The sequence below is a fragment of the Macrosteles quadrilineatus genome, unplaced genomic scaffold, assembly GCF_028750875.1.
Source record: "Macrosteles quadrilineatus isolate MER2022 unplaced genomic scaffold, UCM_ALF_1.0 Scaffold_6__1_contigs__length_79288215, whole genome shotgun sequence".
In the NCBI taxonomy this organism is placed as follows: domain Eukaryota; kingdom Metazoa; phylum Arthropoda; class Insecta; order Hemiptera; family Cicadellidae; genus Macrosteles; species Macrosteles quadrilineatus.
In genome coordinates this window covers 42,836,728-42,854,874 of record NW_026542599.1, presented here as the reverse complement: position 1 = coordinate 42,854,874, position 18,147 = coordinate 42,836,728, and the positions used below count along the sequence as shown (strand labels likewise).

The window sequence follows — 18,147 nt, the reverse complement described above, 5'->3', positions numbered from 1 at the left end:
ATGGTGTGTAATAAAATGTTTGATTATCAATTATAAAATCTCTGTTTACAATATTGTTTTATTTTAACCCCGATTAACTAAAACCGAGCAAGGCTCGGTCCCCCGGTACTAAATGTTAACTGGCGAATTCAAGTAGTATATATAAACGAAGGGGAAGTACTAAGAAATGTGTTAATATGTAAGCTACATATAAATTATATTGCATGATAGAGGCTTTAATTGATTATTTAAAAATTCATTATAACATAAAAATAAGTTTACTCTATACCGATGCAAAGAGTCCATTTACAATTAGTCAGTTTAAAATATTCTAATTTATTGAAATGAAAAATCAATCTCACTTTATTTTTACAAAACTAATGATGTTGCTTGGTTGGTTTGCAATTGATCTTAACAATTTATTACTAGGTCACACGTTATTAGTATTGATGGATTGTCAACTCACCATGTTCATAAATCCAATACAATCAGCTTTATTTCCCTAAAACATGTCCCACTTAGTATGGTAAACACGCCATTTCCATTTTGATCTATGCTAAAACTTGAATAGCAATGAATCATTGTACCACTATTTTGTAATATTTACTCTCCAATTATTGTATGATTGAAGAGATGAAATTTCCCTTTTGCTACAATACAAGAAAATTGCGTCTACGTACAAATTATGTATGATTTTAGTATGAAAAGAAAATGTAAACTATTGCAATTTTTACCAAAGGTGGTAGGCCTATGAATCTTTATTTGTTATATTGTTTATCGGAAATTATTTCGAGGCCTGAAATCGTAGATTAAGATTATGTAATGTTTTAAACTTAGTGAATAAGTATTTAGATTATTCTTGACCAAATGAAACTTCAAAAAATGATTTGATGTAATATTTATTTAAAATAAGTTTTAAATGTTTTAGGTTCTTAATTATTTAGCACTAACTTAAGACATACTTGATGTTAGGGAACATTTTGAAATCCGTAATGTACGAGTAATACTTAATCTTAAGGGTTAAGGCCAATAATAATTTTGAAAAAAAAAGATGGCCGCTAAACATGCTAATGCTTCTGGACATGCCTCTATGGTAAAAGCTCTCAACATTCTAAAACTAATTTGTTTCCAATGATTGTTTGGTTGTTGTGCTCTTAACATATCAGAGCCTGTAGTGGGTGGAGCAAAACTAATATTTGACTATTTTAAGGAGTGATGAAGTTGATTTTAAGAAGAATGAGTTAAGAAGTTAGTTGCATGTAAAAAAGACTAATTTACGGATTTTCTAAATGATTTTGTACACACTTAAAGAAACAATTACAAGGTTTCTGTTCAGTCAGTGCTTAGTTTGGATCTTTGTGAATATTTTACAGTTCATCTCAACATGTCAAACACTTAAATAATGACAGGATGTTCTTTTTTGTATGACCATGTTTACGTGCTAAACAGCTGTTGGGTGGAACCCTCTTGACTTGTAGTTGGATTTATTAAAAAATATACACAATATGTATTTTTATGTTTTAGATAAAACCAAACAGACGTCAATATCCACCAGATTGTGAATTGTGATGGTCGTTGTTCACAAGTGTTATGTATAGATTGCTGTAAATAATTCAGAGGCAATGTCTTTTTTTTCAAATTTTGAATGATGTTTTACATATGTTTATTAATAAAACACTTTTTCATTTATTTTACCTTAATAAAAGATAGTTTAGTTGTAGTAAAAATATTCAAGTTGTTTCAATGTGGTGTGACAACATCGGAGAATGCATATTGATTTATAAATATGTGTTCGCTATATGGCTTAGTATTTTCCGTCCGTGTACGCATTAATTTTCATATTTATACACATTTTCTTTATACGTGTTTTAAATATTATCTCTTTGGTATGATGACAGCAATGTAATTTCCAAGTACGTAGAGATGAGTTCCTAAGGCTCTATAACACAAGGAGATCTTACAAGTAAGGAGATAGAGCAAGCGAGTAAATTGGCTTGTTGACGAGTACTACATAAAACTCCCGCTATTAACGAATACCTCCTTCCTCATCAATGATAATCCTACTTATCTCTTTTTCACAAGTCTGAGTTCCATTTGAGAGATTTACGATTTATTTGCTCAAAAACTGTGTAGTGGTGTTTAAAGTCACCAGCAGAGTAAGGAATTTCAAGCAAATTATTAAAAGTAGCCATAGAATGAGTGCAGCTGGTATACTGAGCCGAGTGTGAAAAAAACAGTAAACTACCCTTGTACAACCGATCCTTCCGACAAAGACTACACAATAAACACACGATAAATATAAATTTAGATGAACAATATTTTAATATAATAATAATTAAATCCGTCTTACATTTTACATTCACGTAAACAATTTTTAAACGCAAATCAATAACGTTCAAATACTACTTCCTTTGATATTATTACATGCCAACAAAACATCATAATCAAGTATTATAATTACAAACCAAGTGAAATATTAATACGAATTATATGTATAGGCCTACTTAAGCACTTCTTAAGTAATTTATTTTTATTTAAGTTTTTTTGGTACTGAAGAGAAAAAAAGTCAAACACAAAAGGTCTGCATCAGGAGTTAGGTCAGCTGAGGAGTTTATTTCTCATCCGATTAGTCCTTTACAAACACAAAAATCCCTATTACCCTGACTCTGATAATTTTTTCTTTTGTAAATGGCAAAACACTAACTCAAAACAATTCAGTGAATCCTACATTGAATGCACGACGAAATAGGTTAGTGTTGTGTAGGAAGTTTAGTGTTTGTAAACAGTCAAACTACACGTAATCAATGTCAATGACATTGCAGTACATGTACCATCCTCTACAGGGTCGGTCAACAACTTGCATGCATAACAGCAATGTTTCTATAACAAATGTTAATTTTTGACATCATCTGTATCGTCACGTAGCTTTAAAAGCTATCATTAAGCACTTATAAAGTAATTTTAAATGTTTTTTTTTTAATCCTAACATATTTATATTTATTAATTGTTGATAAGTAAAAAAACACGTGTGTATTAATTAATTTACATTTTTTTTATTAATTCAAGGCCTAACAAAATTGTAAAAAAATACTGACTTTCATTACCCCAAGAGTGGAAGAATGGTGGTCGAAGAAGATTTTTTTATTTTTTGTTTTTTGATTAGTAAAGTTGGTGATTTAGGTTTATATGGTGCAAAACAACTTTTGGAACATATTAGCCATGACAGTAGGAGTCGTTGAACTGAAATATTTGTTTTTATTGTGATTCTCCTTTAGGTGACTGCCATTACTCCAGTCTCCCCTATCTACAAATGTACAGATAATAATGCTATAACGTTTATGACATGTAGTAACGCAAAAATCAATGAATCTTCGACCACCGAAGTGAGTAGAAGGACCACGTTATCGTTAAATCCCATACACAGTGTTAGCGATTGGCAGGTCTTAACTTTCGCTTCCGCTGGAGTATAAAAGCTGTTTCTTCCACCAAGATAACTTTGTACAACGCTATATCTGAGCTTCGAACCCCTACAACGATAAAACTTTAATTTCGAAAGGAACAATTCTAACTGCATGAATTAATAAAGCTCCTGAGGAGGTGAAATCTCTTGTATAAAATAATTGAATGAACGAAGTGAATTCTCATACTGGTACGAAAAGCATCTCTATGGATTACAAAAACTCGAGAACGATTACATCTATCAACTTGATGTTTTGCACAAAGATTCTATAGTATAATATCATGCCGGGGATCGTTTTTGGAGCATATTTGTTCAGTAATTACTATTTAATCCTAAAAAAACCATTTTAATTTTCCCCCATAAGAATAACATTAGGAGCTACCTTCTTCTTCTTTTTTTTGTTTACATTTTACGAGCAACAATTTTGTTATTTTGCTTCTTGCTTTTGACAAAGAGACCAAATTGTCTATTATTTCTTTCATCCATGGAGTAAACAGTTTTACGCATAAGAACGCTTTACACTAACTTATAACTATTTAAAAGAATATTTATCTGTGGAAATAAATATCGGATTTAAAAATATCCACCGAAATTTATTAACTTACATTCGATAAAATTATTTAGGTAGTTACATGTTGTTATGGTTGTTTGTTCAGTAGGCTTGAATAATATCAGCCTAATTATTACTATTTTTTTTTTAAAGAGTCACTTTTTTTTCAAAATTTGTTTATCGTCGTCGTCGTCGATTGGATTGTGTTGTGATTCGTGATTGTGTGTGTTCGTGTTGTTGGTTGGGTGCTGTCTGCTGAGCTATTCATTGGTTTTATGTTGATGTTAACGCCGTTAGTTAAATATTAATAAAGTAATTAATTGTAGTAGTTAGGGTGTTATGGTTACACTTTGAAGTGTAGTTTGTGATACTACAGTCGTCAATCGCAACTAAAAGACTAGATCCAGGTTAAAGAGGCTCGATGCACCCCATTGGCAAGGAAGGAAATATATTACTGTGTTGTTTAAAAATTAATTGTCATTGTTGAGATATGATCTTTCAAGTGTTGGCCCATTTTAAACTGACAAGAGTGTGCCCTATCAAAACTGACAACGTTCGTGTTCGGGTAGCGTACAATCAAAGGTAGGCTAATAGCCTAGGCCTACCTTGGCCTATTCTACAGTCCAATTAACTTAAGCTTAAGGACCTAGGCCTTATATAGATCAATTTCTTCTTGCCTTTAACTTAGATAGGTAGGTAGCCTATATCTCTGGGCCTTAACTTAAGCTAGGTTTTTCTCGGCCCGGATTGCGGAAAAGCGAATAACAATGTGTGTCGCTCCGCTTCTAGAAAACAGTAGGCTAATTAAATTACTGTACTTAAGACAAGAATAGCAGCCTGTGTGGGTAAACTTCCATATCTGTTGGCACAAATAACCGAATGAGTAAGTTAATATTGATTATTCGATTGTTTAATTCGATATATTGTTTGGTTAGTTAGGTTAGGTTAACCTTACCTACCTAAGTAACCAAACGATACGTATTTATTCCGTATAGGTGCCTCCAAACGAATTTTTAATTTTGATATCTTAGGCTACTTTATATTTTTTTACCTCCTGAATCCAAATATACTATTATTTTTCACCGCTGATGAATATTTCTCACGATATAGCCGTAGAAATATACAACATTACAATAAACAAGGTAGGATGGATAACATTTACAAGTGGAATGAACTGTGGGTTAACTAAGCCTACAGCTGACTGTTTTCAACCACACGACAAGCAACTGTAAAATTACAGTTGGTTCTCATTTAGGCATGTCAGGGTGGTAGGTCGTGCTTTATGCGAATTGGTGACTGCATTAAGTGTTTTGAAGTTAGGTTAGATTAGGAAGGTAAAGTTTAGGTTATAATGTATCGAGTTGTTAGTTTATGTCGCCTGCATACTGTTTTTGTAAAATTAAAATCTTGAGAAAAACACTTCAAATTACCTTTTCAAAAATGCTTGCATTTTTATCAATACTTGCATTGTATTGATAATTTCATTTACTGAAAATCAATAATTTAGCTCAATTCGACACACATTCAAATAACAAAATTATATTGTGGAAACGATAGCTTCTTATGTATCGAACCGAATCAAAATCGATACAGGCCTCAATTTATTTATATTTAAAACGATACCGGTATTAATACATCACAGGTTCTCTGCCAAACTTTACTCCTAGGCATGTACTTCTTGGTTTTTAATTGACTTTGGAGTATCACCATGAATACATGTTTCATCCTAATTTTACTTAGTTAGGCCTAGGCCTGTAGGGGCCTAATAGTCGACAGAGTTAGAAAATAAGCCAAGTCGTAGTTGGCAATTTTTTGCTTGGGTTTATCCAAATAAGCAACTCCAATGCAGTGCCCCATTTTCAATTTTTAATAATAGCCAATTGCGTAATGAAGATACCATTTAAGGCTACGATATTGCGTAAATCAAGGCCATTTTGAATTGTAGTACCGTACCTATAAATGTTAGGATCTAGATAACTTATGTCCAATTAATTGTGCTTCTATACCTAATATGTCTTAGGGTAAAAAAACACATACAGCAATTCAGAGCGGAGCAGGCGGGCTGTAGCGTCGAGAGTGTGAGCGACTGATGTCGGACACATGCAGCGACTTAAGCGAGAGCGACACGAACGGGAGCTCGATCATTTCCAAGATACCACAAAGCAAGTTTGCAGCAGTTTGCAGCACAGCAAAAAGGCCGCGGCCTTAGAAGTGGCAACATCGCAAGTAGGCTTGTAACAGCTGTTTTGTTTTTTGAGGCAGCTAATAGTATTTGTGTATTTGTTAATAATATGAAAACTTGCTTACCGGTACTGGGCTATGAAAATATGGACTCCCCTTTTAAATGTACAAAAATATATTTTTGATTTTAAAATCTTGTTTTGGTCTTCAATTCTCTATGTTTTATTTTCAATCTTTGAATACATTTATGTTCTTAAATTTAAATTTAAATGGATAGTATGCAAATTAATGAGCTGGTGTCACCTGTTTGCCATGTTATCTTATGCGATGTTTGGCGCTAGAGACAAGTTAAAGGTGGCCGTGGCAAAAGACTTGGCTTAAAACATTACAAAGTGGTTATTCACATGTCAAAATTACGTCACAACCCCTTCCCGTTCCAGTATTGCAAAATAATAAAAAAAAACAGTTACTCTAGACCCCATTATGAATTACTTACCTACTCACTCTGCGAAGATGGAGGTTCCTTTAAAATTTGTCTATTTTGAAGCAAAAGACACGCATAATAAGTTAAGGATTAAACGTTCTAGAACAGTCAATTGAGCGCGAAAGCCATTTGTGTTATCAAAAGGGCCAATTTTTGAAATGCTACAGACAGTTTGGTTAGGTTAGGTTAGTTAAGAACAGTTAGCCTAAATTTCAGAATTCTACTATCATACCGTACCGGTATTTTGAAATGTTACAGCAAGTTTGATTAGGTTAGATGTAATAGTTTAGAACAATTTAATTTCATAATCAATATTATAGGTGCGGGCAGATAAAGTGAAGTTGATTCCATCCATTTCGGCTAATGAGGTTAAGAGGCACTACCGTTCCTATACGGTACTAGGTTTTCTTTGAGGGCAATCTATTTTTAAACAGTTTTAAAAGTAACTGGATTAGGAACGTATAATGTGGCGTCATTTGGAACAGACGTGTGGTAGCGGCGCACATCTGACGTGTTGTTAAGAAGTATTAATCATGATTTATGCAATACCATTCTACCTCAACCTTTGAATGCATTCTTTCAAAAATAGAAAAGGTTCGAGAAGGTTCTGAAACACTCTGGGTAAGTTTTGTTTAGGGTGGAATGGGCATACAGAGCAGCCTACTGGCGAAAGTGGACCTAAAAATGTCCACAGAATCGTTGCCCGCTCCGCTCCCAAATGCTAGTAAAACAAACGAGATTGTTCCTAAGTTAACCGTTTCGCTCCGCTATGCTCGCAACAGCAGTTTGTGTGCGTGTTACTACTTGATTGTATTGGTTTGATTTTGTCACTCTAAATCGCGCCGTTATGCTCTGTTCCCAGTCGCTGTATGTGTGTTTTTACCCTTAGGTTAGGCTAGACTGGTCATATAAAGTAACGCTAATCGCATCTTGGGTAGGGGTAGGCTACATACATAACATCATGTAAATATTATAGGCTATGTGGGTAACATATATGGTTTCACGTTGTATAAAATAGCTATGTTAAAATGAACATTTTGGGTCATAGGGCCTCTAGGTTATTTTTAAGAAGAAACTTTTACACTGTTCTGCGGGTATTTGGTTAGCTTAGTTGAGTTTCGCTAGGTTTAGTTCATGGTACAGTAAAAACTACCTTCTTTTTAAACACTAGGTCCCTACTTATCAAAAAGGTTGAATTTAAAAAATGATATTTTGTCATTATCATAAACTAAAATGTTTCTAACTAATCTAACCTATATGCAGCAGAGTGGCAGGGCTTTTATAGATATACTGATAATAACGACAGAAAAAACTATAACGTTGAATGAAATATTTGAATAGGCCTACATATTTATATCAAACAAACATTTCATGCGATAATATATCGTAAGTACTCTGTGAAACTGTTCACTGTGTTTTCCTGCTTACAGTAAGCATCACAAAATAACAGCCAATAGTGCCTTGGTAATCTGATTATTTTTGTATCATAGTCTGATCCGTTAAAACGAGTGTGAAATAACGCTCATCATGTCTTCCTTTCAACACGTTCGCTACCGATTGCCACATATATACGATGCTGAGATCATTGTCACGGACCAGGGTACATTTTAATATTACACATCTAGAGCGGGTAACACTTGGTTCACAGTACTCACAGACCATGGACCAGTGATGCAGCAAAGTAAAAAAACTGTTTTGCCAACTATCATACAATACCACTAATCATCATTTACATAGACCAAGTGAACTGCTTAGTCTCTTGTTTACATTCTGACTGTGGCTCAACATTCACACAAAGTAACAGCTGTTAAACTACCAGTGGCAATTCAAAGGGGGGGGGGGGCATAGAGGCTTTAGAAAGCCCCTCACCCCAATTGGACCCTGGAAGTATAAATTAAAACATAAATTTCGTTATAAAAACGTAACGGTGGTTATGGACCTTAAATACATGGCTTTAAAAATAGAAAATTGTCCGTGCGAGAAGCTCTTGGACTTCCTTCTGGTGAAGAACACCCTGCAAGCCCCCCATGATAAGGCCCTAGAACCGCCACTGTAAATTACAATGCAGATTTTAACCTTTATAAAGAAAGTTTGTCATTATACCAGACATGCTGACCCAAAGATCGAAGATCTTTGAAAATGGACTCTGGATATAAATTCAACGTAGAGGGGTCAAGCCCTAAAGGAAATTACCATTTGCAATTGCAGCTTGATTATTAGCTAAAATTACACCTAACAATTAATATAAAAATCTGACACTTACATTACCTATGTTTTAAAGTAAATTGGCTGGAAAAAGGATGTTACAGGGAAACCCCTTATTGTTTTATGATTATGGATAATTTAAAATAGTTTTAGACCTACAACTTTTTAGTTTGGTTTCTTAGCTACTATCCAGCGAATTTCTCATATATACAGTATTGGGAATAGACTAAGCTATTACTGTCTCAGGTCTCATGGTAAGAAATAGACCTGGGACCACTTTAATATTTAGTTTTGATGTTCCAGTGGCAAAAAACTATATCCGTTCAGATTCATTTATATACCATCCAATTTCAATGAAATTTTGTACAAATCTGGTCAGACGAGAGAGCGCAGAACTATGATCGAACTACAGGAACAGGGTAATGGGTAAAATTTGGTTTTTCTCATTTTGGACCATATCAAAATAAAATATTTTCTCTCTAAACCATTTTGAACAGCGTGAAAAACAAGTAAATTAGTACATTGGAATATTGTTGTACGGTTATTTAATACAGGGAAAATATAAAATATCCCCACCGCAGTAAACCTGCAGACTAAGAAAATTTCCATTTTCCTAGCTGGATTTCTACTCAAATATTTCCTTAAAATTCTCAGATTTATTTCCTATTTGAATAACATTAATTTTAATGAGTTCTTAGGTTTGCTGCTACAGGGAAGGTATTGAGGTGTTTTTTAATTGAAATGTTGATAGCTTCGTATGATAGCGTTGATAGCTTAGTAGTACAAAAATGGCAAATTTGATTAAAATATATCCATAACAAGCAAACTAAAACAGTTTATTTATTCCCCATAAGAATAACATGGGAATTTTAAATTTACAATTTATTTAATTATCTCTGTAACCGTTAGGCATACAAATACTCTTCAATATACATAATTATTTCCTTTTTTAATTTCCACAAAACGGTTTAGAAAGAAATTGTTAAATTTTGTGTTTTTAGGGTCGAAAATGGGAAAAACCAATTGTTACTCCATAAAACCCCCCATAAACCCCCATTCTCATAGTCCGATCATGCTTGTTTGCGAACTTGTTTGAATAAACGTAGGTTCACACGTTTGTACCAAATTTCATGAACATCGGATAATTTTTGCTTGAGCATATATAAGCAGCATATAAGCATATAAGGGTTGGCATTAAGTATAAAATGCTTGTTGCAGCAATACTCAAGCTTTGCGTTTGCAATTGGGAAGAACACAGTTTGGTAATTTTTTTTTTTAAGAGGTTTGGCGGCCTCTTTTAACCTTGCATTTGCCGGTCCACATAGACTACAGATCTGTGCGTGGAACGTATCCAGCAAAGCAAGGGTTGAGCCGGTACAGTTCCACGGTGAACTGTACTGATAAAAGTTAGTGGCAGTGACCAGGATCCGAACCCACGACACTACTGCCTTGGGCCCGAAGTCCGCGACGCTACCGACTGAGCCACCGACTCACCAAATTTTGTTCTTTAAACATACAGCATGCTATAGTATAACACATATACCATAGCCATAATGTTCTACCACTGCACCTAAACCTTAGAAAAAATAAACCATCAAACATTTGCACAATCACAAATCATTCAATAAATTAAAAACATAAAACATAACTGTAAACAATCCTACTTTGACAGTTCCCATTGCATATAAGTTTTTGTTTCTGCCTTGCAGTGGTTACCATAGGTTGTGGCGCACACCGCTGGGAGCGCCAAGTAGTTACGTAGCGCGTTACTACATGGGGCAGCTCCCAGCGGTGTGCTGTGCGCCATAACCTATGGTAAACGCAGCACAGCTGACAGTCTATATTTAATTCTTTTTGTCTATGATATCATAGAACCAACTTAAATTGTTGAAACAGCTGACTAAATTCTTCAATTCCTTTTAAATATGAGTACTTATAAGGTTAACATGGGGAACGACAGAGCCACTGGGCCAGAGCCCGATAGGATTTTTCAGATAAGATTAGGCCAATAAGTTAATCGGGAATGTGAGCTATCATCATGCCAAATTTCAGCCAAATCTATCCAGTAGTTAAAGCGTGATTGAACTTAAAACAAACAAACAAACACACAAAGTTTCACATTTATAATATTAGTATGATATGCAGGGTGAAAAAAAGTCTGGAAACGGCTTAATATCTGTTTAACCAAATCCGTTATAAAATTCAAACCTTTCACATAAACTTACATGCATGAAAAATACTTTTTGCAAGCATTACCATTTTTTTACCTTCACCAGGGGATGGCCCATGAGGAGTAGGTGTTACCACTACTTTATACATTACATTATATTTACCATTTGTTCTGTACTATTAATTTCCCTTTTTACTTTGTATTTAATATCATATGTTCAGCTGTTTTATGTTTTAGTGAATTTCCCTATAGGGAAGTAGCTATTACCGTAGGTGGCACGGTAAGACCTAGACCCGGGACCGATTTACTTTTTCATTTTGATGTCCCCAGAGGCCAAAAACACCATTTGTTCAAATTTTTATATATGTATATATATATATATATATATAGACTTATATATATATATATATATATATATATATATACGTCCGTGAACGCGATAACTTGAGTAATCTTTGTCCGATTTTGATGAAATTTGGTTTAAAGGTGTAAAGCGGGATAAACTTGAATGAGTTCGCGAACCAGCACGATCAGACCATGAGAACGGGGCTTTACGGGGGGTTTTATGGGGTAAAAATTGGTTTTTCTCACTTTTGACCCTCAAAACACAAAATTTCCCGATTTCTCTTTAGACCTTTTTAAAGAGCTTAAAAAAACAAATAATTAAGTATATAAAAGTATTTTTGTTCGATTATTGGTAACGGAGAAAATTAAAGAAATTGTAAATTTAAAATTCCCATGTTATTCTTATGGAGAATATTGTCAAATGTTGTAGTTTGCTTGTTTATGGATATATTTTGATCAAACTTGGCAAATTTATTTATTTTGTACTAAGCTATCAATATTTTACTCAAAAACACACTTTATTAGTTTCCTTGTAGCAGCAAACCTAGGTACTCGTTAAACCTAATGTTATTAAAATATATTTAACTGAAAATCAATTCAGACAAATGGAAATTCGCTTAGTCGGCAGGTTTGCTGCGGCGGGGGTATTTTATATTTTGTTGACTATGAGTATTTACCAACTCTAAGCCTGTGCAGGTATATTCTGTAAGAACTTTGGACTGCCGCCATTTTGTAACGGATTAACCTTTTTTGACACGGTTTTGGCCAATGAACTCCACTTGACCAGACCTTTAAAAAGATGTGAATATCAACCTATGCTTAAATTAAAGATTATGTACCTACTCCTCATGGGCCGTCCCCTGGTGAAGGTAAAAAAATGGTAATGCTTGCAAAAAATAGTTTTCATACATATAAGTTGGTGTGAAAGATTTGCATTTTTTAACAAATTTAGTTAAAAAGATATCAAGCCGTTTCTAGACTTTTTTGTCACCCTGTATATGAGTTTAAACGGAGTGTGTTTTGGCCTCTGGGGCCATAAAGGAAAAAGTAAATCGGTCCCGGGTCTAGGTCTCACCATGAGACCTATGGTAATAGCGTATTCCCTGTATGGGAAATTTGCTAAAATAAAAATTCCCACGCAATTTTTTTTATTTTATACTAAGCTATTAGGTATTTTACTAAAAATTACACTTTATTACTCTCCATGTATTAGCAAACCTAAGTACTTGTCAAACCTTATGTTACCTATTTAAATAGATTAAGTGAAATTCAAATAAGGCAAATTGAATTTCGCTTAGTCTGCAGGTTTGCTGAGTTGGAGGTATTTTTTAGACCCAATTCATGATGTACTGAATGTTTAAGATAAAAGAGTCCCATATTTTAAAACAAAACAATACTTCCATCGATGTAAAACTTTGAAATTGGGGACCCTCTTTCAGATTTTAAAGTTAAATTCCAAAAAAACAAGCAACCAATTAAAATTTACACTACATTGCATTAAAATCCAAGTTCAATAGCACTTAGAATGTAAAAAAGGGTCACACTTGAAGTTTAAAGATTGGTTTTAACTAACTTACAGCATAGCAGAGTCCATGATTACAAGTGCTGTATTGTGTACTGAGTTCTTTGAGTATAGGTAACTGATTTGTAAGTCAAGTAACAGTCTAATAAACACCAACAAGCTTTAAGATTTCTGCAGGAATGCCATCAGCTAAACATGTTTCACTAGATCAAATATAATCATCATGAAATTGCAAATATTAACATTTTGGGCCATAGGGCCCAGGTTATTTTTAAGATGAATCTTTTAAACTTAGTTGAGTTTCGCTAGGTTTAGTTCATGGTTATAACTATAAAAATAGTTATAAAAAAAACTAAGAAGTATTGATTGTGTGGCAGTGGTTTAGGGTTGAATATAGCCGTCTGTATAATTGTTGTTACTTTTTTACAATGTAAAGTAAGATTGTAGTCACCAGGTGCTCTTCCATTTCTCAGGGATCAGACAACGAAGGATAGTTCCTCTTCCCGAAAAGCTGGTAACGCGCCCTAATCTCCAAATTCCCTTGCTGGTCACGGTGGGTGCTTTGGAAATAACACTTCAATGACAGTAGCCACAGCGACAGGTTCCATGATCCATGACCGTAGGGGGTGATCAAGTCACTAGCTTTTGGGTTACAATCTTGTAGCCTATCACCCAAGGATTATTCTGGATGTCCTGATACAGTTGCTTCCAGCACCTGATGTTACTCCAGTTGATATCACCATGGTCATCTCGCATGGGGGCCTTGTGCTCTGCCGATCTAGCATTACCTTCAGGCCGGTTTCTGGCATGCTGCGCTGCTCGTCAGAGCCCTAGGCACATTCTCTGGGGTCCTGCAATCTTGGGTTTCCACCAGTAAACTGGCTTCTTTCTGCAGTGGGCGAAAGTCCTAGGCATGGAACAGTCAAATGCCGAAGATGGTGGGACGCATCTTCAATGTGGCTTGAAATTCGGCACTTCTAATGTCCCCAACAGTTTGATTTTTGATGTAACCCTGAAAAGTGGCCTGGCAAAGACGACTGAGGTCCCAACATTGAGACGGATGAGCTGAATTGGCATATGGATACCCAACTCAGGAAAGCTCGGGAAGTTCCCTGAAGACGATTGCCTGATAAGTCCCTTGCAGAGTAGTCCTTGGAGACTCACCAGTCCGTGACTGTTGGGCTAGGGCTTCAGATGCCAGAGAGATGTTAGGGATCATCTTTCCTTGCCAGGGGTGACAGATGATGAAAATGTCACCTGTATTAAGGATATATGAAGGTAGCTTGGCTGCCATCTCTACAACATACTGACCCTCTGTGTTTGTTTGGGCTAAACCCCATTCCACCGCCCTAGCATTGAAATCCCTTCAAACAGTCACCTCACCAACACCATCGATTTTTAAGATCTTGTCCTCCAGAGAGTTGACCATCTGACAGTACTCTGCAATGTGCTGGTTGGGTGTGAAGTAGCAGGAGAAAAAAATACTTGGTACAAAATATTTACTCCTGCATAATAATTTTGCATTTAAAACTATCTTACGAAATGGTAAAGTAAAGTAGTAGGGCTACAGTAGTAACGAATGCGTAAATACAGTGTTAACGTCACGAGTAGAAAATTTAAGGTACGACCCTTGGCGAGGGCTTTAAAAACTTCTACGAGTGTCGTTAACACTATTTATGCGAGTTGCGTACACCACTTTACCTACGACAGTGTTATAATTACTTAAAAACACTACTCATAACTTCTAAGAAGAGAGGTTATGTTTTCGTTTATAGTATCATAGCCACTGAAAATTATGGAACGAAACATTGTACCAAACACTGATTGTTGAGCACCACTCGACAATTAAATTAGCCGATTAGTTCGAATCATTACAATTTTAATTCCTCTATCTCAATAGTTGAACCCATGGTGGAAGGAAAATACAAAGGTGTGCTATTCCCGTAATTTGCTGTTGAAGTCACAGTCACCAAGATTGCAAACACCATTTCACCATTTAGAACAAAAATATATAAACAATAACAATCAAATCAAAAACAAATATATATATTTAAATATGGCAATACTGTACAATCAGGTGATCTTTCGTTTGCAATCTGGGTGACGTCAGAATATGACGGGAATAGCACACCTATGTATTTTCCTTCCACCATGACTTGAACCTCATTGGTCCGTTACCTGTGTTATGATAAAACTATGATGTTATGAGAAACTTTTAAATTCTAACAACTGAACTGAAACGGCTATTTTAATAAACGGTCGTAGGTAAATGTATTAAAATGTGAATCCAAATATATAAAGTTTTAAAACTGTTTCGGGTAAACATTTGTTTGATCATTCACACAACAAATTCAGCAGTATCTGATGGTTCAAAAATAGTGTTTCCTCCCATGCAACACCTAAAAGGTTTAAATTCTTGTATTTTGAAATGTTTATAATTCTTATGGGTCATGTAAGGGATGTCCTTACCCTCAATGTATAATGGTTCTCACTGTTATAATTTATTTCTGAATGTTGTAGAGCAATTAAACATCACAAAGTAATTGTTGGAGTTTCTATAGATTGACAAACCTAATATTATTTAGCATTTTCGAGCAATATTGCTGCTTTTAAATACATCGAAATACATTCAGTGATTATACATAGTTCCTTAGTGAATTTTCTCAAACCTGCCTAATGACCTTGAACCAAGGTCCCTTTCATATACCAACTCCCTGATTCCTGGTCCTGCTTTAATGACGCAAGTCCAAAGTACAGTAAAGAAAATTCTTTGGTGAAAAAGTATTATGGATTTGGTGTTAGTGCCTTAATGAAGTTAAAACTGCTTGAGCAGCTGATCAACTGATATGAATGTGGATAGGCCTACTGTTAAATAACATTTTTTTTATGTATGAAATGGTCTTCGTTCATTCTCATACGTGACTTCGGAGCGTACTCCTAGTGGTAATTATATTTAAGATTTTACCAAGAGTTTTAACAGCCAAACAATGAAGAAAAGTATTGGCAGAGTAAAATTTTATGTTTTCAGTCAGGCTGATGATGCTAAAAAGTTAAAGAGGAATATTCATCCAAAACTGGCAATTAATTTATCTTCTCCCAGAAACAAGTTTTTATTCGCATTTCGTAAAGTAACTTCGTAACTTCGGAAAGTAAGCTTTAGGCTACGACTTGTTGTTTGTAAAATAACTATAAGCTATACATATCACAAATATCAGTCTTACCCTTATAAGCTTACTTATGTTAAATGTCTTATGTTATAGTCCTTCTTTATATTCAATTTACTTTTGAACTATGAGTTTGATAACGTTATACTCTAACTAGAATATAAATTGCAGTTTGGATGTCAAGTTAACCTTTATTTTCTAATGAACACTTATAAGAAAGTATCACATTGGCCCAGTTAAATATGCCTTAATCAATAGGATTTAAATGAAAATGTCCCCACTTAATAAAAAATCATCGTAGTTATAAACACTAAACAAAGAATATAATTCAATTTCACACTAATTGTTCAATCATAAAACAGATTATATTTCACATCGTTGATCTTCTCCGGATAATAATGCAATGGCAATCGACAATTATTGACAAACAATTGATAATGAATGGTGATAATCTATTTGCTATAACCATCAATTCATAGTTTCAATCAAGCATTTAATAACGAAAACAAGTGGTAGATGACGAATAAACATAGACTGTTTGGAATGTAACTCAATACATTTCCTAACTATATAAGTTAGTAAATCAACAAAACTTTTTAACATTTAAAATTAATACTAATTAAAAATAAATTTCCCTTCAAGAACCTAACCTAAGTTCATATAACATTTATTTCAACTCTGTAAAACTACTCTATTTTATTTTATTTTATTTTTAACGGACATTCCATTTTGTTTGATGTGGTGCTATTTGTTTACAAACATTATCTGTATCAATATAATAGTTATGCAATGTGTACAGTTGCAAAACGGCTAATATTAAGTAACATGTATACAATTTTGATACTAAGACATAGGTGACAAACATTAATAACAATAATATAATAATTAACAACAATAACTAATAGCAAAAACAATAACAATGACAATCGCCCTATGTACTAACCATAAATAATAAGGAAAACAGGCATAATAAAAAATAAAAATTAGCTTAATAAGTAAATAATACTGTAGTCAATAACAACCTAACAAAATCAAAGATTCTGACTAAAGACGAGCAATTATGAAAGACTTTGTCTAATATTTGCAAAGAACATGCAGAGTAAATAAATATAATTTTAAAAAGAAACGAGAAAAACAATCGTGTATTTAATAAGATTTTTATCAACAAGAATATTACAAAAAAAACAAAAATAAATTAACAGAACACTCATTCACTATCTCCCATGTATACTGTACTTGACATGTTTATTCCTAGTATACTGAATAGTGAATAGTTACGGACCGTTGTTATAAATTCAGACCAATCAGCTTTATTCCCTCAAAACACGTTCCGCTTAGTATGGTAAACATATCATTACCATGTTGATTCGTTCTTGAACTCGGTAAATGTAAATGATCTATAATCCTATTGATTTAGGTTTATTTTTTTCATTAAAATTTAAATTCCTGATTTGACTCTAGTCAATTTTTAAATATTTAGAAAAGAAGGAGCTAGATTTGTTAATTCTTTTTTTAATATTAAACTGTTTGAAATGAATAGAGTTTTGAATTCTTACCTTTATTTTACCGTATGCTTTGTACAAACCTTGCAGTAAGGTTATAGTGAACTGTTTTCTTTGGTCTGATTATATTATATACGAGTTAATCTTACACAGCTTTTATAAATTTAACATTGTTGGAGAATCTTGCAAAAACTACGTAAAGTTAAAAATATGAGAAAGGAGTAATAAAAACCTTGAAGGTTTTTTTTTTGAAGATGCTATATTTTTAAGAACTATAAACACTTGGTTAAAAATGGAGATCAACCAAAGTGCTATACATTGAAAATTTACTACTTCGGACTCAGTGGTTGTGGTGTTTTTGTTTTGCTTTTTTATATTGGTTTTAACCTGAAAAAGATTGCTGAGCCAAACAATAATAAAATCCTTGCTGTAACGAATTGATAATTAAAAGAAAAGAGTATCTCTCGATAAATATAGTGTTAATAGTTAAAGTTTCAACATAATGCCATATTCCACATTATGTGTACCACAGTAGGTTTTAGTGGTTTACCCCATTATAAAACATTACGCAAAACCTGAAAATGT

At 33.8% G+C, this 18,147-nt stretch overlaps 1 protein-coding gene across 1 annotated transcript in view; it reads right to left on the bottom strand.

Moving 5' to 3' along the window:
• LOC128997490 (glucose dehydrogenase [FAD, quinone]-like) overlaps positions 1–14,190 on the bottom strand; it is a 94,366-nt gene extending 80,176 nt beyond the window's left edge. The window contains exon 1 of the mRNA XM_054423129.1: positions 14,061–14,190. Coding sequence (XP_054279104.1) covers positions 14,061–14,190 — 130 coding nt within the window. The remainder of the gene's footprint in view (positions 1–14,060) is intronic.
• Between the last annotated feature and the right edge of the window lie 3,957 nt (positions 14,191–18,147).